This window comes from Chenopodium quinoa, unplaced genomic scaffold (genome assembly GCF_001683475.1).
Source record: "Chenopodium quinoa cultivar QQ74 unplaced genomic scaffold, ASM168347v1, whole genome shotgun sequence".
In the NCBI taxonomy this organism is placed as follows: Eukaryota; Viridiplantae; Streptophyta; class Magnoliopsida; order Caryophyllales; family Amaranthaceae; genus Chenopodium; species Chenopodium quinoa.
In genome coordinates, this window is record NW_018745080.1 from 1,434,287 (window position 1) to 1,456,859 (window position 22,573).

At 33.9% G+C, this 22,573-nt stretch overlaps 2 protein-coding genes across 4 annotated transcripts; both read right to left on the minus strand.

The window, feature by feature from the left end:
- Positions 1-5,006: 5,006 nt before the first annotated feature.
- LOC110709699 (protein DETOXIFICATION 28-like) lies at positions 5,007-11,858 on the minus strand. 2 transcript variants are annotated; one of them, XM_021887922.1, is made up of 9 exons: positions 11,122-11,858; positions 9,296-9,579; positions 8,924-9,010; positions 8,564-8,620; positions 8,233-8,471; positions 8,030-8,148; positions 7,216-7,302; positions 6,957-7,096; positions 5,007-5,593 (listed from the first exon to the last, which is right to left on the minus strand). In XM_021887922.1, exons 1-8 carry the CDS (start codon positions 11,404-11,406, stop codon positions 7,043-7,045), a joined length of 1,212 nt encoding a protein of 403 aa, XP_021743614.1. In that variant the 5' UTR covers positions 11,407-11,858; the 3' UTR covers positions 5,007-5,593; positions 6,957-7,042. The 2 variants fall into 2 exon arrangements, with proteins under 2 accessions (XP_021743614.1, XP_021743615.1); XM_021887923.1 differs by having other exon boundaries at positions 9,296-10,900; positions 11,122-11,233.
- Positions 11,859-12,521: 663 nt separating this feature from the next.
- Positions 12,522-21,993, minus strand: LOC110709700 (AT-rich interactive domain-containing protein 5-like). 2 transcript variants are annotated; one of them, XM_021887924.1, is made up of 14 exons: positions 21,683-21,993; positions 21,012-21,380; positions 20,738-20,874; positions 20,576-20,615; positions 19,750-19,802; positions 19,492-19,537; positions 18,943-19,032; positions 16,368-16,487; positions 14,977-15,028; positions 14,825-14,891; positions 14,400-14,466; positions 14,226-14,276; positions 13,373-13,465; positions 12,522-12,901 (listed from the first exon to the last, which is right to left on the minus strand). In XM_021887924.1, exons 2-14 carry the CDS (start codon positions 21,369-21,371, stop codon positions 12,797-12,799), a joined length of 1,281 nt encoding a protein of 426 aa, XP_021743616.1. In that variant the 5' UTR covers positions 21,372-21,380; positions 21,683-21,993; the 3' UTR covers positions 12,522-12,796. The 2 variants fall into 2 exon arrangements, with proteins under 2 accessions (XP_021743616.1, XP_021743617.1); XM_021887925.1 differs by lacking the exon at positions 16,368-16,487 and having other exon boundaries at positions 21,683-21,992.
- Positions 21,994-22,573: the final 580 nt, after the last annotated feature.

The window sequence follows — 22,573 nt, forward strand, 5'->3', positions numbered from 1 at the left end:
TCGACACTCTGACTGTATTTTGTTTTAAGCAATTCTATAATAATATTACACTTTTCTTTGGTCCCCTCGTATTTTATCCTTTTTTTTTCTAGCCATTTAAATTATACTTCGTAAGTTATTATAAAGATACTTGAAATTTTTTCTGTAATAGACAATATAATTAATTTTATAAGATTACTTGAAATTTTTGATAAATTACTTGAATATGCTTCCTCTATTTATTTTTTTATTTTTTTTTTTTTTTTTTTTTTTTTTTTTTGCAACACTTCTCATTATATGCTTGCCAATGCATTATTTCAATCATTAATACTTTGTATCTTTTATTATTAATATGGAAAAATTATACTCGTAACAATTTAATACTCCCTCTGTCCCAGAATATCTGACACAGTCAACTTTGTACACATGTCAATGCACTAGTTTGACTTTATTTTTATATAATTAAATATTAATGAAAATTATTTTTTAAATTATATAATGAAACTTTATATTAATACCTACTTAACAACATATTTTATGATAAAATATGTGTTGGGAAATATCACAAATAATCTTGCAGCGGAAATAATATTTACTTTCCCTTTGTGTATAAATAAAATAGGTAACAATTATATCTCTGTACCATAATAGATTAACTCACAAAGTGTTTATAAACTATAAACTAATATTCGATGGTATACTCTCAAATTTAAATTGTATATATTTCTATTTATCAAAAATAATGTAATATAAATTCTATCTCAATTTACAATTAACAAATAATCTGATTACATATTTATAATCAGCCTATATCTAAATAACTAATGATGCAAATTATCGTTATATAATTTGCAATTGATTATTTCTTATTTTGCTACTACTCTCCTTCTTTTTCTCTCCTTTTATTCCTCTCATTCTTTCTCTCTTCTTTCTTGTAAATTCTCCTTTATTTATTTTTAGCAAATTCTAATAATAAGGAGGAATATTATCCAACAATATGTTTTTATTATGTTAGTAAAAATATTATGGTCAAATCTAATACATAAATAGTGAAAAAAGTCCAACGTCCCAGATATTTTGAAATAATGTCGAGATTAATAATAAACTTTAAATCGAGACGAATCTAAAAAAATTCCACATGATTATATTTTTCTTAAACTATATAAGCAAAGCTAATAAAATACTTCGTATATAAATAGGGTAAAGTCAAATATTGCATACTTCCTCCGTTCCTTTTTAGATGACACAGTTTGACTTTTACACTATTCATAAACAACACTTTGACTTGCTTTTGTGATTTGTAGCTACTATAAAACATAATCATGTGGGATCTTGTTTGAATCGTCTTAATGTATATTTTATTAATATCCACTTTTTATAATTCTACTATGTTAATAATGGGAGATATAACTCGTGAAAATTGTGTGTTGGTAAACGTGATAAAAGAAACGTGTCATCTATTAAGAAACGGGGGAAATATTAAGGAAAACGGATAAAGTATAATTTTTTTCCTAATGGGAAGCCTGTCGAAAATTACTGTAAGAAGTAGGAGAAAGAAACAAGACAACAACCGCTCAAAAAAAGGAAAAAGTTTGTGCTGGCATTATCTAGAAAGCTGGGAATTAACCACATAAATACAAACAGCTCTTTGTATTCGTGAGCAACAAATTTCTGTTTTCTTCTGATTTTAAACTTTTCTGGCGGTTCAGATAAAAAATAAATTAAATAAATTTTATTTTTTTTAAAAGGTATATTATGTTTATATATTAAACTAAAGATAGACCTATGCATTAGGAATTTCCCTCATAAGAAAGGTCTCCTAATGCCTTCTGTTTTCTTACCTTTTTTATTAAAAAAAAAATAAAAATAAAAAAAATAATAATAAATAAAAAACTGTTGAATATAAAGTAAATCTTAATTTTTATCTTAGATTTTACCAATAATTACACTGTATTCTGTATAAAGTAAATCCTATTTTTAACTAGCTAAAATACATACAGTATATATTTCATTAATATTTTTGTAGACTTTAGTATGAATAAATGTCAAAACAAAATGAGTATGCATTTGATTTTGACTTATTTGAAATTATCTTAATTTTCTTAAAATTATCAAATAATAAAAGATAAACATAAATAAAAGTTGTACTCTTACCATTTTTTGCATGCATCACTGCATTTTATTTTACACTTTGTTTTTATTCGGTGTTACTTTCATCATCTTTATTAACAAATGGACCGAATTTTTTTTTGGAGGCCAAAATTGAACCCAACAATAACGGTGTTAGCAATCGAAAGAGATGCAAGCTCAACATCACCGAGGTGGCCGGCGAAGGCGGTCGTAACGACGTTCATTGAGAAAGATGCAATCCTACTAACGATCGATGGACCGGCTACATGCCATAACTTCTTAGACTCTTCCCATATCCTTTCTCCTAGTTTTAAACACCCTTGTTGATCAACATTATTATCCTTGACAATAACCGATTTTTCGCCATTGATATTATTATCGTGTTTTGATAATATTAATGGTTGATTTAACTCTTCAATCTTCTTCATAATTTTGTTCTCGGAATTTATTTGAATATGGAGGAGTTTAATTTGGTGTGTAGGAATTTAAATGGGATTGTTTAGAAAAGAATATGGTTTTTATATAAGAGTGAATAAAAATGTCGCACGTAAATGAATCATATGAATATATGATACACAAGCACTTATGTGGCTCCCACGAGAACTCGAGTATTTATTGTTACGCTCAGTGCTGACGAAATCATTTTTGCGCAAAATTTGTGTATAACGTGTACAATTTTATACTATGATTGTTCGTTTTAATTGCTGAGATATAATTGTTTCAAAAAAAAAAAAAAAAAAAAAAAAATTGCTGAGATATATCCTCCAGATTGACCGACCTAGCTACAATACTGAATAAATTTCGTCAAAAAAAATCATTACTGAATAAGTAAGTAACTCTGTACTATGTTGATTCGATTCAAAAAATAATTGTGAACTTCATCCATATTTTATATTCGTGAGGAGTATTATGTTTAATTTCTTTAGTTATATTTGTCGGTTATATAAAATTGATAATTTGTACTAGGAAAATTGTCAATTTTTATATTCGTGAGGAGTATTATGTTTAATTTCTTTAGTCATATCTGTCGGTTATATAAAATTGATAATTTGTACTAGGAAAATTGTCAATTTTTATATTTTATATTCGTGAGGAGTATTATGTTTAATTTCTTTAGTCATATCTGTCGGTTATATAAAATTGATAATTTTTTTTCGTGAGGAGTATTATGTTTAATTTCTTTAGTCATATTTGTCGGTTATATAAAATTGATAATTTCATGAGGAGTATTATGTTTAATTTCTTTAGTCATATTTGTCGGTCATATTCGCACGTAAATAATTGTAAAATTTGTACTAGGAATACTGGTCTGGACCAGAAAAATTGATTGGACTTCACCGGTTCGAATAAGAAGAGAATTGATCTGGTCTTCAGATCGAAAAAATATATTTTGTTCTCCAGTTTCGTCTAGTCTTAATCTTTTAAAAAACCATATTTATGTTTTAAACTTTTTGAGAATATTACTTTTTACTATGAACCATAATCGATAATTAGTTTTCTTTTTATTTTAATTTTCTTTTATTCCAACATATTATAAATAAATTCAAAAATATAGAAAAAAATCGAAATTGGTCTAGTTTGAATTTTAGACCAGTTTTATCAATCTGATTTAATTTCGATCCTAACATGATTGGTTAAATGTCTAAATCTTGTATATACAATTTTTGGTCTTTAGTCAAATTTTATTGGATGATATGGACTTACATACAGTAAATAATGTCAATGGTATACCAATTGATTGTTAGTGTAGTGGCGATTGAGGCTGCACTTGGTAGGGAGGACTGCGTGTTCGATCTCTGGTAACAATAATTGGCAGGGGACTTAAATCTAACCCCTCAAAACTGAGCCCCGAATTCGGATTAGCTCAAAGGGTGAACCAGGTAGAACAACAACAACCAAAAAAAAAAAAAAATTATGTCAATGATATAGCACTCCGTATTATAATGATCTTTAAAATGCTATCGATTAGCTGGAAGTGATACTAGAGTACTAATCTAGTTCAGATTGGAAGAATAATGTTGTCCATGTAGAATGTAGTATTGGGTTCGACTTCGAGTTTACGCGACATTTGGGGCCATAACCGAATTTATTCATAACAGTAGCCATCTAACATGAATAGTTTCTGTGGATTATTTTTTTTTTTGGTGGTGTTGTGATTAAATTTTTAGAGCAAGTATTCAAACATTGAGGTCGAATTTCATGTACATTATGTACCATTTGTGACTATCCTTGCATTAGAAAAATAACTACGTATATTCTTCTTTCAGGAGTTAATATATCATCAATATGTTTCAACAAAAAAAAAAAAAAAATTAATATATCATCAATATATAAAAATAATAAAAATAAAAAAAAGTTTTTGACATTGTTAAAACGCTACAAATTGACATAATATATTTACATTACAACTTCATAATTTAGCAAGAGTTTTAGAAAAATGATTTTGGCGCTCCAAAAGTAATTGACACTTTCATTGTAAAACAATTTTTTGCATTACATGGCCTATCCGCAAAGAAGAATGTCAAAATCTCCTAGACTAGGAGTGCCAATGTCAAATGTCCATTATTTGGTGCATATCATGCACTCTTATAATTCTTTTGTGCACGGGCCATGCCACATCCATGCCCCCAATTGCCCCGCCAGCATTTCGCACTTATGGGGGCGCAGGCTGATGCACTATCATTGTTAGCATTAGCAGAGGAAACAGTTTACATCAGGAAATTTGAGGGGGGCATGGTTGTACAAAACACAGCGATTTTCTTGTTCTGTTGCTGAGAAACATGGGATATGCAGTCGTCTGTATGGATCATGTTTTGGTTACTGCTGGTTACACTAATTTGATAGAGATTCTACCATATAAACTGACATTGAAGCCCAAAGCATAAAAGCTTACCGAGTTTACAAAGAATTTCTGCAAGACTTCCTGCAGTTTCTTTACCTCTTTATTGCAAGAGAGCAGCAGATCAAGGTGTTCTTATTCACCATTATACAGAACTACCGCATGGAAGGATAAAAGAAGGTTATGGAGGGCTTCTTTGATTACATGGAATATTTGCCTACACATTTTTAGCTTGCAAATGTACTCACCAGAAATTCTTTGACTTAAAACACCAATTCTATCCAAGCTCTAAATATATAATCTGTATTCTAGATTCTGCAATTCAAACACTATTATTTTACAATTTTCCCATAACTATACTCTGTATTACAATAATATCAATAATAATTAAATTTTTTAAGAAAAAACCAGTTACGACTTATAATTTTCCTGTATTGAGTTATTAAAATTGAACTGCAGTCACCCATGTCTTATTGATGCATATTTTTAATTTTGCAAAGTTTTTAAATAAAGAGAATAAAAAATGCAGGAAATGCATGCTAATGCAGATGTATAGTACTCCGTATTGTCTAAGTTAGAGATTTGAGTGTAGCAATCATTTAATCACCCTAACAGCAACATCGGTTTTGCTTCAGCTCTGCCTGACTGCAAAAGATTGACCCCAATTAGAGAGATTTAAGTGTTTAACCTATCACATAATGAAATCAACACTTGAAAAACCAAATAGGAGTAATAAACTTGCAATCCTTGAATTTTTTTTTTTTTTTTTTTTTTTTAAAACCATGCAATCCTTGAACAATTCCCTGCAGGCAAGTTCAATTAATGAATGCAAGCAGGAAAAGAAATAACAGCAAATCAATAAAATACAGCAAGTCAGAAACACACTTCTTTGCTCATTGCCTCACATTTCCTTCTTGACTCAGACCGAACCTTAGCTTTAGGATCAAATCAAATTATTCTTCTGACCAGGCGAATCAGGCATTTACATGTGGAGGATCCTTTGTGTGCACTGCATTTGTGCAGAGAATCATCCAGTTGAGTGAAACCACAGAAGAGTCAGAACACCAGTCAGCCATATTTCTAAATGCCGGTCAACCATGTGGCGCTTCATAAAACCCCCATCAGAGTTCATAAGGAACAGGGTGAATAGGAAGAGAATTCAGCCATGCGGCTGCTCACCTCATACAGAAGATGTATAGGTAAGGGTTTAACTTAATTCCTTAAAAATCCTAATTTCTATTGTTAGACACTTCAAATCCATTCGTAAAATTGGAGATCCACGACATCCACAATTTCGAATATCATCATATCCAGGTATAAATAGGAGAAAAAGAAAAATTATGGGTAGTGGCATTCAGAGGACGAGATACAATTTATTTAGTTTAAAAATTGTTTGAGTGTTACCCCTGCTTTGGACCTCCCCTCTCCTCTCTAAAGAGTTTGTCTTAAGAAAAGGTAGATAGGTATAGTCACTAAATGCTGGGAATTTTACAATTTATTTTGCATGGCCCAAAAATCTTTTGTTATTATACAACAGGCAAGGCTAGCCTTAGTTACAGTCTTTGACTTAATCGAAGATGACACAATCACAATGCCATGTAAAATGAGTTCTCCTAAATTTAGCAAAATGAGTTTGCAACCACTTTGTTATTATACAACAGGCAAGGCTAGCCTTAGTTCGAGTCTTTGACTTAATTGGAGATGACACAATCACAATGCCATGTAAAATGAGTACCCTTAAATTGACTCATAAACAGGCCGCAAACTCATTTTGCAAATTTATTATCAAGATTCAAGAATATTCACAGCATCCTGGAATTCACTAGATCTACAGCCAACCTTACAGATTGAGGACTTATAAATTCCAAAACTACGCCTTTCTGCAATCAAACCTTTCATTGCCTTCTTGACAGAGAAGTATACATAACAACTTAACTTAGCGGGAAGAAGTGAGGAGACAGCACAAATTTTATATATGGATCATTTGCTAATAAGTAAAATAAAGTACCTTTAAAAATAATCAAAGTCATAGGCCAAACCATGGCACCTGCCACGTAAGATGGATAACAAAGCACATTGAGCAGATCGAAATGTCTAGTCATCTACAGCTTTATCCATCAAAATGTGTTTGCCGCGAGCTTTCTGAACCTGCAGACAATTGAGGTCACAGACAATTGATACTTAACATCACGTAAGGAAAAAACATCAGATGCGATGCACTTATATACACCTGCTGGTTTTGTTTTAATGACTTTCAAGTTCAGTACCTCCTTTTCCCATCCATACGTGACTGCAACGATGGCCAGAAGCAATATCTGTATCACACTCCCACCAAGCATTCCAGCCCAGATTCCCTGATCATTTGGAAGGGAAGAAAAGAAAAAATAAAGGGGCATTGTCAGTCATCACAAATAATCTAATCAGAAAATAATTTATCCTTATTTCTCATGTCCTCCAAGGGTAGCCATTTATAATTACTCCCTCCATCCCATTAAATTTACTCCGTACTTTTTTTATGTACTGGTTGGATAAAGTTGACGAGTGAGAAATTGGTGTGACCAAAGTAGTGTATGTGAGAGCAAAGTAATGGTCCCTTATGCCATTTACGGTATGGAGCAAACTCAATAGGACATCCAAAAAAGGAATATGAGGCAAATTCAGTGGCACGGAAAGAGTACCAATCAAAGCTGTATATACTTGTCACCATTGACAAGTTTGGAGATTGGTTGATGCTAAAATTATAACAACGTAGGAGATAGTACATAAAAAGCTTAAGTTGGGTGTGCATAATTAGTCTATTAGAAGTAACTTAAGAAACGGGCCAGAAAGTTTGTTAGAGGTGATAGAGGGAAAGGAATTCAGAATGTTATATATAGAGGATATCAGGGAGGACAATGAAAGTACTTTTAGGTTTATATTCCTTTATTAGCTTGTAGTTGAGATTGTCCATCCACTCAAAGGACTGGGTTTGGACTGTAATTCTCCTTCGTGATTATTTAATTGCATTAAATCACCAGTATTCCCCTAATCCTGTTCTTCCTCATGTCTAAAATTACAAGTTTCCAGTCTATTACAACTTACCATGTATCCAAAGTTTAGCACCCGTCCTATAAAAATCCCGAGAGGGAAGCCCACCAAGTAATAGCTTCCAATGTTTATATATGCTGCCAACGCTTGCCAACCTGATCCAACTGCTACGCCTGAGGAAAATCATTGAATCTGTTAGATAATGAAATCAAGACAGTCTATTCAAAACATTTTTCCAATAAATAAAAACAAATCACCTAACAGAACTGGAGGGATGCTATTCAGGAAAATGGTGGGAGCCAGCAGATATGCTAACTTGCGGACAACAGAGATCACGGATGAATTAGGTGTGAAAATCATTGCTAGTTTGTCAGGGATAGCTAAGACCAGTGAGGAGAATATCATTCCAATGATTAAAGATGTCAGCATACACACTTTGGCAGCAAACTTGGCACCACTGACATTTCCTGCTCCCAACTCAATGGCTACTCGCACGCTGTACACCAAGAATGAAATAATTCAGAAATTGACATTACATTTTCTATAGTCAATATTAAAACAAGAACATTGCAACTTTGAAGAAGTTACCCAGTGGCAGCGAGTATTCCAAGAGGAACCATAGACTCCCAGCCAAACAAGGTCACACTGTCAATGAAAATCCACCAAACCTAATTAGGCGAGCACTTTCAGATATAATACTAGCATCCATTCCATATTACCTGACCTCTTAATACCAAAAAAAAAAAAAAAAATCATTCCACATAAGAATAAATATTTATATAATTTAATACTTCATTTTAGTTTCCATTTTAGAATAACAACTAAATTAAAAACTAGTCAGTTTGGAATACCAATTGCATAAACAACATGACTTCATCAACAATTGGAGAAGCTGATTAGGCTAATGATAAGCATAAACCAAAACAACAACAAGGATCCATGTCCAACCATATAGAGAGAGCATCAACATCAACATGCGAGCTTCCAGCATCCCCAGACGCTATAACCAGCAACCGATAGTAGACATTCTCCAATCTACAACACATTGAAAATAATGGAAAAGATCATATTTATTATTTGCTCATTGACTTATAACACCTGCAATAAAGAACATAACATTAAAAAAATCATTTCATAGATAGATTTAAATCAACTAATAAGAATTAACTCATCAACATAAGTGAAGTTAATTATATCAGTCAAGGCTAGCCTAAATAACTAGTTTCAGATAGAAACTTTGAATAGAAATCATATCCTGAAGAGCTAAACAATAGACCAAATCCAAAATTAGAAAAGTAAATTATGAGTCAAAATACCTACAGGACCATGACACCAGAAGCCAAGGCAAGCTTGAAGAAGTCCCACAAATCAGTAAAAGCAAGCCATGAGAAACCATTCCATGTCTTAGGACACCCACCATAAAGAACATACCCATACATTATAAAAACTGAGAGCCACCAAGAGAAATCAAGAGTAAGGGCAGTCCCAACTATACCAACGCCAAGCTTATAAACAAAAAGCCAGCTAATAATGGCATGGACTCCCAGAGACACAGCAGAAGACCAAGCAATAATAGCCATTTTTAGTTGACTCTGCAAGAATCTCTGAAATGAGAATTGAAATACAAAGCTCAGGTGCATGGGGATCAGCCATCTTGCCACTAAGCCAGTAAATTATGAGCCAAGAATCTTCAGTAGAGGTGCAGCAAATATGAACATGGGAAGCAAAAGAATTGCACAAAAAGAGAGAACTACACATGAGCGCTGCACGTAGATTCCTAGCATGTGGTGTTGTCTAGCACCATAGGCTTGCCCACATAATGTCTCCAATGCAGTTGCCATTCCTATCTGAACATCATAAATCAATTTAAAAAGGTAACAGAGACCTTTCTTCCCAATCTTACATAAGCTCCAAATAACATCTTAACTTTGCTGTTGCCCCAAGTGTAATCCCCAATCCCTGTGCCCTACTCATGCCCATCATATATGTATAACAAAAATATGGATATGGCTTATTATGAGTTCATGAGTACTTATGTTACTTGGATTCTTCGTTTCACCTCACGTACCCGTATTGGACCCTCGACACTCGGACATGGGTATGACACCCGGACACTTCACTTTTAATTCAAAATCATGAAATTTTTTCACAAAATAACCGAGTCGGACGCTTGGACACGTACCCATGTCGGACATGGGTACTCGAGTCCAAGTAACATAATTCATGACCATTTTTAAATGCTGTACATTCAAATTATACTTTGAACAACAATACTTGAATAGTAAGTCCATTTTAGCTATAAATAACAAATTAACAGTGTGACAGGGAAAAAAAATCCCCTCAACAACTCTCTGACTAATAACGATTTATTTCCCTTCATGTTTATACACCATCAATAATACCTCCAATATTACAAAAATGGTTACTATAGGAGTCGGAGATGTTGTATACTCAATAATCCATAAGAGTGAAAGATCTTATAATTGTTATCTAGAGAGATATTTTTTACCTTTATAATCCAAGGTTTAGGTAATGTAGGAGATAATGAAAGATTGTCGATGAAAATATACAGTCTAGATGTAAACATATAAATGAATCTATTTACACACAAGATCATCATAGTTATATAATGCTTTATCATCAACAAAACAAAATTAGAGTCACTAATTAACCTGCAATCACCCATCATCAACCTACAAGCAAAAAAACACCCTCTTTTTATAAGCATTAACCTCCTTAAGCACCCACATATAGACCTTAAATATACCTAATTTCCTTCAAAATAAATACCAATAGAATAGTAACCTATACTTGGCGTAATATAGAACTCTTTTCCATCACATATAGTTGTGGATGTCAGCTAGCTTAGCAAGCAAGGAAAAGTTCATTGTAGTCCTTGTAGATGTTAGTCATGGTACCCAAGACCTAGAATAGAATAAAGTTCAAGATGTAAAATCGAATCTTGTCAACATCATTGCTCTTTGTCACTCTCTAGTCTCTACACAAATCAACTAAAAACCCTTAAACATTTCAAAAACCCCAACAAATCCCACTTAGTGAATTTAATCAAAATCAATACAAAACCCTGAAATACAGTAATGTTGATCAAATTAAAGGACAAACGAAGAGACAGAAGGAAATCATACCAAGAAACCAAAGCTAATGGAGATAAGAAAGGTGGTAGCAATGGAAAAAGCAGCAAGATCAAGGTCACTCAAATGACCAGCCAAAGATTGAGTGATAATAGTAAGAGAAAACATAGCAAAACGGCAAAAGATGGAAGGCCCAGCAATCTTCCATATCTTTTTGAGCTCATCCCATGTCTTTCTCTCTCCTCCAATCAAATCATCTGTATTTGTGATTCTTCCATCAACCATATTGTTGGGGTTATTGGGGTGAAGCAACAATGGGTGTTGTTGCTCCTCTCTCATAGTTTGGAATCTGGGGTTTTGTCAATTTTCTAACATCATTTTTGAGTTATATGTTGCTTCAGCAACTGGGCATTCAGTTTATCAGTTTATGCGAATCAAGTGGCGGGTTCCGTGGCCTTCTTTTCGTTTACAAATTTTTGTAATTTAGTGTTCTGAATCTTCTGATGTTTGACATATTTCAACCATTTTTTTTTTATTTTTTTTGACATATTTCAACATTGCTAGCCTATGGTTTCACTAAATCTGCATTATGGAGTGGAGGAATTCTCTAACTCTAATAATTTGAGTCATGAATTACTCTAATAACACGGTGTTGATATTTAAAGCATTCGTTACCTCATTGGTACGGTGGTACCACTGAATAAGTATTTTGGTATCAAAATAATACCATCTAAAGTATAATTTAATACCAATGTATGTTATTAGAGTCATTCATGACTCAAATTATTATAGGCTGAGAATTCCTCTTCCAGAATGTTACTACTTTCGTTTCTTTTTGTTCTAGGCATCTAGTATTCTTACGGAAATCTATATATATATATACTTCCTCCGTTCTCTTTTAAATGCAACACTTTGACTTTTAAACTATTATATACTCTACTTTAATTAGCATTTCTAATTTATACTCAAGGAAAAATAGTGTTAGATTCATCTCAATTTTTAGTTTATTAATATCATTTTTTATAATTTTTCCATATTTGTAATTAAAGATATCAAAATTTTAAAATGTAATTTTGCTAAAACATGTATTTACCTAAGTTGAGGCGATACAACTCAACCGAGCCTAAGTTAATTGACCTTCATTTTGTCATATGAAGAGAATATTAAGTATACCAATTTCATTACCAAATCTGTTTTGCTCATTGAAAAAAAAACATGGTTTTGATTATATTTATGTATGTTCATATTTAAGAGCCTAGATATATGTTTTCAAGAAGCAGAAAAGAAAAAAGAGAACCAATATCAAGTGAATTTAGAGGCCTTTAATTTCCAGAAGTTAAATCAGGCAATTTTGGTTCTCTCAACATCAAATAATCTAGTTCCGATTATTTTTTGGTGTAGATAATTGTGTAAGAGTTAGTTTTTCCAATTATACTATTAGAAGAAAGCAGATGTAGATAAACAGCATCATACATTCATTCAACAATGAACAGAATTAATTTTCATCTACTTAAATTTACAAAATTGGAAGCTGTACCACTACAAATGTCACTAGAGCCACAAAGTTGCAGGCAAGAAATCAGATATGTCCCTTAATTCTCCTAACCTAAGAACAACAATTAGTCAGCTTCTCTAATTCCAATATTCTTCCCCCAAAAGTAGCAACTTCTGCTCCTTCATACTTCCCTGGTAGACTAATGAGAATCACTAGAATATGCAAGAAGAATGTTCAGGTATTTGACCGGTCAAAAGGAACACGGACAAAGAGCCTTCCATGCAAGCTAACAACAGCAGAAGTATGTAGTGGATCTATCCTCACCGGAAAGATAACAATCTGAAAGCCATCAACCACACGGAATTAGTCAGATTATAACACATTTTCTTCTTCTTCCTCCTATCCCACTCTCTCTTGCAATCAGGCAAAAGACTGAGCTTAGGCTTAGGTGTAGGAAATGGAAGCAAGTTCATTAGACCACTAATCTCTTTTCATCTGTCTAGACATGAGTGGCCGTTCCTTAATCTCATTTCATGAATCCTCTAACATGATAAGAGATACTAATACATCTAAGATTTGATAACATAACCCACCACTTAAGCCAACACATAGTGAAGCTGCGATGAGGCTAAATGATAAAACCATAAGATTAAATTGTCCAATGACATCACTAAATGATGATTTTACAAGCATGTCATGAGCGGAAAGATCTAATAATATGCAGGTTCTGGAAAAGCATGCTTAGATGAACTAATGGACCTGTAATACAAAGCACAGAACCACCCAAAATCAAACTTTGTTGCAATTTACCTTCCTAAACGGAGTGATGCCCCAGGGATTGTCAAGCTGCTCTGGCTGACCGGTGATGACCAGACGACCAGCAGGATCAGACTGAACGCGGACCTGAAGGATTAAGAGACAGAAGGTGAAGTGTATTTCATCAATTTAAATCAAGAGGCACACCTTTTGAAAAATATGTAAGGAAAGTACATCAGATAAAGGAGGCCCTTTAATGAAACCACAATATTAAGGAATGCCGACAAGCATTTATTGATGTATGAATGATGAAAAGAATTTAGATACCATACAGAAATATGGAGATTGGAGATAACATTGCGAAGCCATAGCATCCCAAGAAGCCCCAATCTTTCACCAAATGTCCAGATGAAACTTGTATGCCTATGTGTTAAATTTGAACTTTATTTCATAATAGCTCTCTCTAACATAGATATCTTATATACTACAATACACAGTACCACATAAAACTTCATAACTGCATTTCAAAACTGAGCAGTCTCCCCGTTATTCTCCCTACATTGATCTGCCTAATTGACCATTGTAAAGCACAACCTATGATGCCCATATACCTAGCAACTTAAACCTTTCATGTATACGAAGTATATAATAAATATTTTTGTGATGAAAAAATAGCATTACCCAAGCAACCAAACCGTATGAATTCTGAAGGTTCAAAACAGAGAGTTTCATATTTAGTAAGTATTTTAATTAGTAAAAACAGATCTTTTCAATCAAAAAGTGAAAACCTATCTGCAAATATAGGTGATTATTTTCATGGAGAACAGAAATGCAAGAGAAAGAGAACATCAAGCCAGAGGATTAAAAGGAACACATAATCTCATTCTACAAGGGTGAAATACGGTACCTCCTCTCGAAGAAGCCCTGGGACTAAGGCATAAACCTCAAAACAATCTTTCTGCAAGAGAAGAGGAAGAAATACAAACCAAAACATCATCAGCAACAAGAAACATTTGCTTGAAGGGGGAGAAAGTTACAACTGAGTTATGTAGGAACTAGGAACCAGCCTCAGAAAACTCACACTTTCTCTGACATTGATTTTCACCCAATCAGCTGGGGGGCCGGCATCCAGAACTGTTGGCACTGTCCTGAAATTAAGAGGGAAATGTGGTTCAGTAGATACATAAGTCAGGTGAGTTTGGCAAAATTACACTTACTACATAAATTCTAGTCATCAGCCTTCTCCCCTAAGTTTTTGCAGCTGGTTTCTTTAATTTTTTATTCCATAAATAGTCATATAACATGTAGCATTTAAAGTTGTTACAAGTGACTGGAAGACTAAACAGAGGCATATCTTTTCGTATTTTGTTTGGTTTAGCCAGAAAGGATATACAAATGCTATGCTCAATCATGTCTTCTTGTTTTATAGGGTCTTCTGTGTTTGTATATGTTGGGGAGGGGGACCAAAAGGGGTCTAAGAGGAGAGGAGAATCTGGGAATCTCAACTGTTTGTTTGCTTCAGGCATCTCATTTTCTGCAAGCTCTGGATTAATTGGTTTCTTCTGCTTTACACCTGCATCACATAATCATGCAAACATATCAGCAACGATTTCAGCTAAACGCATGTATAAAAAGCATGATAAGATACAGCAATATACCAATGTTTTTCAGATGCTTTTCACGCTTTTGTGAAGAATTAATGCTCTTATCCTGCAAGCAAAAAGCATTTAATAAAATCTCGGGAGAATGAAGATGAACAGGTTATCAAATTATGAATCTCCAAACCAGAAAGTCAAAACATCACAGAATCTTTTCACAAATATTGACTTAGAATTACCTTAACATTAGTGATATGCAAATTAAACTCCACAAAAAGAAAACTTAGTTACAAAAGTGATATGTACTAGAGACTTATTTGCTGGTCAGAATTAGAGGCTAAAGGGCATTAAGATATTCCAAGAATATACTACTTGAGATTGATTAAGATAAAATCAAAAATGAAGAAACAAAACTATATATTCCTCCCCCTACAAAACACAAAATTCTTCACCATCCCCATGATCCCATATGCTTAGAGCCTCCTCCACCAACGCAGGCTGCCATCTACTACCACCAGTGCTACACTTGCTCCTCCTCCTGTCATCACCCATTCCCCTTGCCAAGATACCCTACCCTTGTTAGCCCCAATCAAGAAATTCTGACAGCAACAGGTGAGCCATCGCCAGTGCATTCGACAAGATTTGGAATGTAACAGAGCAGAGCCCAGCTCAGAGGACTCTTCAACTCTGCTTGGCTAGACCAGCAAAGCCAAATCTCTAAAATGGATGAGGCTAAGCTCAGTCAGGTTCAGGTCAGCTTGCAAGTAATTTAGTAAATATTTGCAGTATATTTTTATACTGTAAAATTTTGATTTCTTTCTTTAACGTCTATCATGTCATCAAATTTTCTAATAAAAAAAAAAAAAAAAAAATCAAGTGCCAAACCTCAAGTTCACATGCTTGGCGAGCACTACATCCCCACTTAGCATTTTTACAACTCTAGACAAGATTAATAGGAGGAAACAAAGGGAAAAAAAAAATAATAAATAAGGGGAGTTAATATCGTAAGGAAAAGGGCCTAGGGCGTCTTTAGAACTAGCAACTCCGAATTCAACAAGTATAAGAGATGGGGTTGAGAAAGAAAGCACAAAATGGAAAGAGTTTTAATGCTCTATGGGTTAAATCTAGGCGATTGGATGGGCAATGGCTTTGTTCCGTGGACACATAGGCAGGAACTAAGAAGAGGAACTGTGACAAAGGAGGGAGGAGAATACAACAGGTCATTAAGAGAAGGTAAAGGGAAAGGAGGGTTTTTAAATATTCTTTTTCCCTTTTTCCCTTCTTGTCCAACATATCACATTGCTCAGCTGTAATACTTCTTATATACAGTAGCTCTATTCTATTGCCTACTAAATCCTAAAATGTGCCATAGTCTGTACCACATTTCAATTCTTATGCATATACACCAAACGTGCTAAGTATTATAAAGCCAATTCTCCACCATTGTATACCTTAATAATGGGCTCCCCTACTTCTCCCAATCCAATGTCCCGCTGAGCATGCCAACCCTGCATTGCACGAGCAGCAGCATCCCTCCTCACCCTTCCTGAACTGGCTTGGTAAGCATTTCCCTAAAACGGAGATTCAACACATCAGAATTTTGCACCATATCATTAGTAAAGCTAACAACAACAGCAGTCTTAGTCCCAAGATGATTTGGAGTCGGCTAACACGAATCGTCATAAGGAACTGTCCACCAAAAAATGGAACAAAGATGCAAAAGAGATACTCCATTCCTTTTTGTTTGTCCTGTAATCCTCTTTGGGATGTCACATTGAGATTGCTCCATTAACTTATTTCATAATTTTTCCCACTTGCAACCCCTCTTGCTTTCTCTCTCTCTCTCTCTCTCTTCATCAACCCCACTTGCAACCCCATGTACACAATATTAGCTTGCTTCTCAAAAAAGTGAACTTTGCTCTATGCAGCAATAAAAAAGGGACGACAGAGGGAGTATAATGAAAGTGGAAGAAAAATGAAAAAAAAAAAAAAAAAATAGTGAGCAAAAAAATGAGGACAACGTAAGGTGAAAACCTAAAAAGAGGATATTAAAATAAAAATTTGAAAAAGTGTTATAAAGGAGGACTAAGGGGTGATTAAAATTAAAAAATAAAAAAGTTTAACAAGAGTAAATACACATAAAAAGTTTGAACAAACTTAACTAAGAAAAATAAATAGTGTTTGCAAAACACAATGGATTTAGGTAAAAGAAACGGAGGTAGTACATTTAAATTATTGAATTTTCCCTCTAATCCGTCCTATCCAACACTATATTTTCCTTAAATCTCCAAAAGGCTCATATCATTCTCAATCACCCTCCTCCAAGTTTTCTTAGGTCTTCCTCTACCCCTCACGATTCCATCACTTTGTCATTCTTCGAGCTTCCTTACCTAAGCCTCACTTGATCTCCGTCTTACATGGCCAAACCATCTTAGGCGACACTCCCTCATCTTGTTCTCAATAAAAATGAATCACAAAAAAATTGTTACACTAAATTCAATAAAAATGTAAGCAATAGAAAGTTGTGTCCTTAACATGGTTTGCCGGCTGTCTTTAACGTGAGATTTGAGACCAATCAAATCCCGGAATCTGATGAAGTATTCCCCCTCCTTATCTTCAATCTATGTTCTTTAAAGTGTGGAAGGATCCAGAACGATTTTCCAAATTTCCACCACTAACCCTTACCCGACAAATAAAAAGGCACAAGACTACAATAGTTTTTTTCTAAAAAAATACAATGCCATAAGCTTGACAATTTTTTTCTGTTTTCCCATCTCGTCTTGCTTGCTGCGCAACAGAAAATTCTTAAGACTGCGTTCTACCAGATACCAAACAAAGAATATAATAGCATCTACTTATCATGCTTAGATTGCTTCAGAAACGCAATAAAGGGGGAAAGAAAAAAAAACTTATGCAATTTGAATGGGAGCTTTGTGTAGAGGGCTAGAGGCCACTCTAGCTCTAAAGGCCAGGAGCTAACCCCAGGAAACTGTAACATGCAAAAGATTGCAGAGATTCCTACCCAAGGAAAAGCCACTCTGGTAGTACATGAGCTTATTTGAAGCAAAAGCCAACAGGAGATCACCTAATTTCCCAAATTTACCCTATTTTCATATTCCGGTGATGGAATGTGCTAATTTTTAAAAAGAAAGCATCATAGAGCTTTCAGAAAAGAAAGCATCAATATTTAAGTATCACATTAGGACATAAAGAACTATAACTTTTGGAGGGGAAGGTTATTCAATTTTTTCCTTCTACCCTTTTTGGGGTTTGTAGGGATAAATAGCCTATACTAACGACCTAGGAGTGGCATGAAAATTAGAGCTGACTACAAAAATTTTCTTTTTATTCTCACGTGTTATCTTCCCATCTAAGACTACCCGGAGATTGACATGTAAAGGAGATAGACATTTAGATCTTCTATGGTTTCCCTTCCAAGTAAGTTTATCATAGAAATTGCTCCTTGGACTTGAGGAGTTGAGGATAGTTGGGATGAAAAAGAAAGCTTAGGCACCTATGCTACCAAAAATCAATCAATCAATCAAAGCCTTAATCCCATAAGTGGGTTTCCCGCTGTCAGTCCCAAGCCTGGATAAAGGAGGAGGGTTACGGTAGGCCAGTGACAGCCAGTGTAAAACTGTCACATCCCATGACATGAGCCAACATGACATGAACCTATGCTACCAAAAAGTTTTTTAAAAAAAAAAAAAAAAAAAAAAAAAAAAAAAAAAAAAAAAGAAGAAGAAGAAGAAGAAAAGAAAAGGAAATAAAACATAGAAAGCCCAGTAAGAGGCTTTACAAATATTGTCAGAGTCCAGGATCATAAGATTCAAGTAAAAAGACTTAGCAATATTGACTATACTGTCAGTATGAGTCCAGGATCATAAGATCCAAGTAAAAAGACTTAGCAATATAGACTGAATTCATAGCCACTTGATCAAATGCGAAATTTGAAAGATGAAAAAAAAAAAAAAAAAAACCACCACACAATCACTCTATAAGAAATTTTATAAACTTGAAGTCTACCTCATTTTCAGCAGATGGCTCAGGCATTGGTGCATCAGGAAATTCAAGCTCACCGATTTCTCTTTTATGTTTTTCATATTCCAGAAGTGCCTGTACAGAGAGCAAAAGCAACAATAAATCCATTAAACCTCTGGTAAATTGAACAGCAGCTAAAACAGCAACATGGAGTCAGTATAAGAGTTGAAGTATAAAATATAGTTATACTAGAGGTGTGAACACAAGAATTTCAGTTGAAGTATAAGAGTAAATTAAATCCTTCTTTGCAGCCTCAGGAAAAGTTTTCTACCTCTAGCTTTGAGACTTAATTGGTTCAACAAGAGGGCACCCAGTTACAAACTCAATTTCAAAATGCTAACCATGTATAAGTTCATCCTTGACAACAAATCCACAACTAATTTTATACTACCTCCGTTTCTTATTATTTGCAACAAAGGATTATATACAACTGAGTTCGCACTTCGCACAATACAATAAATCACAGAAGTATAGCACACAAGAAGAAACAATAAAAAGTAGACCTATAGCCATATCTTTGTACAAAGGCATTACCTTCTCATAGAAAATTCGAAATGTCCAAGAAACTGTAGTGCAGGTCCTGAAACAAGAAAGAAAAGAATTTATATAGGTTATATGTAGAGAAATAACAGAAGAATAATATGCCTGACGTTATACAAATTCGAGTCTCCCTGAATTATGAATAAACAGAAAGTCCAAAATAAAATGCAGTTTATTCACTTCAAAAACTGTTATCTTCTGACTTTTCCAGCACATACAAGAAAAAAAATTGATAAACAAGACATTTCTTACTTGGGCGGATGGAAAGATTCTCCAACTTGCCGCCACAGCTTGTATGTGGTAACCTGTGAAAAAAATGGCAATAACTTTTAAAATTTTCTATGTCAATCCTTTGTTCATGAAAGAGAATATCCGGTTCAAGTTAACTAGGAACATAAAATCAACCAATAGATCAACATTCGCTTTATTCCATTACAAACAAACAAGTGCTTACAAACCCTTGCACTTACATTAAATGCGGAAGCTGAGAAAAATGACCATGTTAAACTAACTGGACATAGGGTTTTAAATGTTGGTAAAGGTTACAAATTACAATCATGGTCATGATCGTGCAACATAGATTCATACTTTATAGTAGTGTCAAGCAAAGAGTTGAAATAGATGCTGCATGATTTTCAAATTTGTTGTCAGGCTGTTTTAGCCTATGATAGGCCTGTACCAACCTATACAATTCTAAATTGGTTGCACAGCTCAGTTCTGTAAGCTATGATATACAATGTTTGTTTCGTCGTGCAATGGAAAAAAATTTAAACCACAAATGGCAATACAAGGTCCAGCATATCATTCTTGCACATCAATAATATGATGTAAAATTCATGCATAATATGGGGTAAAAAACAAGAAAAATATCCAGATCATGAAACACAGCATAAGTAGAAGTATAAGGGGATAACAACTAAGAAACTTTCTAGTCTCTAGAGCGGAAAGTTATTGCCAAACCCTTGAAGAACTAACACAAACATGAAACATACCATTAGCATTTTCCAGGCTCTGCACAGTATACAAAGAATGAGAATATATAAGACTTGAAACAAAGAATCTGCAAAAGGAATCATACCCTGTCATATCCACCCAATTGAATCACAGCTCTCCACAACCTAAGCAGCACAGAAATAAGAAATTTCTTTGTCAGCTGACATGTTCCACATACTTCATATTTAATAAGTAATGATTAAGCAATTGGAACGAGAGGCAAACATGAAAAATAAAAGGAGCATACTTAAGGCAATTTAGCGGCTCTCCATAAAACTTGTGGGGCTTAAATTCCATGTATCTTTCCTTATAAAAGGCTTCAAGCTCTTTGATGAACTCAGCTTGTTCTTCTTTAGTCCCGGCCTCCTCATCCTCTTCAATCATCTACAAGTAATTCAAACAAGGGTTGTTTCCTAAACCGCATTCGATAATAACAAAACAAAAACAATAATGCCATATACCTTTCCAATTTCCAAGTACTAATAATTGATAATTCAATTCAATTTCAAGGATTTAGTTACCTTAAGTCTTTTGGCACCATTACTAGAGCGCCCGCCGCTGGCATCATGAAACGTTCTTATCAACGGTCTCCCTGAGGAGGACCGAGGCGTAGTAGGGTCCCCACCAACACCATTTTGGGTCTTGTTATCAGATGCTCCACCTGCTTCATGGTCCTCCCCACCGCCACCGCCACCACGCGCCCTCTTTGACGAGTTTTCGGTCCCATTGACACTCCCATTCCCATTTCCATTTCCGTTCATATTTCCATTCCCATTTGCAGGAAGGCTGGTTTGGTTTTGGTCAGGTGAATCACTCTCTTCAAGCTCAGGTTCTTCCTCAGGACCATCATCTACATCCATCTCACACTGACTCCTACCCATTTCTTACTCCTAACAAACAAATGAATAATTACATTAATTTTCAAAAAAAAAAATTAAATTTGTTAATCACCCATTACTAAACTGTGAACAATAATTCAATCCCAAATTTTTAAATTTAATTGTTATGCACTAATATCGTGAACAATTGACCCCCAAAAAAAAGTTTTCCCAATTTAGGGGTTTAGTGGGTTCAGCAAAACCCCCAAATCTGAGAATTTTTCTGAGCTTGTTGGTATAAAAAAGGCGAAGAACAAAAACAAGGAAAACCCTTTTAAGGGGCAACAAAAATAAGAATTAAGACAACAATTTACCTAAAAGCGAGTGACAATTTCAGGGTTTTTGCGATTCTGAATTCGATTTTCTGGGAAAAGTTTGATTTGCCCAGAATTGTTTTGCACTCAATCTTCTTCTTTGTACATCAAATAGGGGGAATTGAAAGATAATTTATTAAGGGAAATTGAGTGTGAAATTTTAGTTGAAAAGGCTGGAAAATTGAAATGGATGAAGAATTGTAGAGAAATACGTAGGAATAGTGTAATGCTTCCAAGTTCCAACTATGAGGTCTGGGCATTCGGCAAGGTCGAATATTGCTTTGGAACATTTTTTTTCAAAATTGGAAAAATCTTTACCTAAATATAGAATAATATCAATTTATTAAAAATTATTAATAATACATAATCAATCCATGATTTGGTCATAAATTTCTCACATGATATATCAATTTAGAGAGATCATTTTAGTTGTTGTTGTCAAAAAAAAAAAAAAAAAATATATATATATATGTATATAAATTAATTAATCAATTTTCAATGTTGTACATATTAGGGGAAAAAAAAATATAGTATTTCTTATACAACTACAAAAGTAGGTTATACTCCCTATTTACTTTATAGGGAATGTTAGTAAGCCAAAATCCAATCAATAACATAAAAGTAAAACAAACACTTGGAATGACACGTGTCATTTTCTGGTGCTGTTTTTTTCCTTCAAAATTCTCCCTTCCCTTTTAGCAAAAAATATTTTATTTTTGGAATATTTGTATAATATAACTATAATAACATTATTCAAAATCTTAAATATTATCTTTACATAAAATGTTTGTGTTTTTAATTCTTCCACCCATATTTACCTAAAATACTATTCTAATTCTTTTTTAACTATAGAAAAAGTGAGCCACTAGTTCAGGTACAAGATACTATCAT

Bases quoted from the DNA above. Each gene is read 5' to 3' on its own strand.
- LOC110709699 (XM_021887922.1), bottom strand. From the start codon at position 11,406: ATGAGAGAGGAGCAACAACACCCATTGTTGCTTCACCCCAATAACCCC. The intron at 8,472-8,563 runs GTAACTTCTTCA...CTTGGTGTACAG, and splicing joins GGAATACTCGCTGCCACTGG to CGTGCGAGTAGCCATTGAGT. The intron at 8,149-8,232 runs GTGATTTGTTTT...GATTTTCCTCAG, and splicing joins CATCCCTCCAGTTCTGTTAG to GCGTAGCAGTTGGATCAGGT.
- LOC110709700 (XM_021887924.1), bottom strand. From the start codon at position 21,371: ATGGGTAGGAGTCAGTGTGAGATGGATGTAGATGATGGTCCTGAGGAA. The intron at 14,467-14,824 runs GTTGAGATTCCC...TCTTAATTTCAG, and splicing joins ATGCCTGAAGCAAACAAACA to GACAGTGCCAACAGTTCTGG. The intron at 13,466-14,225 runs GTACCGTATTTC...TTAATCCTTCAG, and splicing joins CAGGGCTTCTTCGAGAGGAG to GTCCGCGTTCAGTCTGATCC.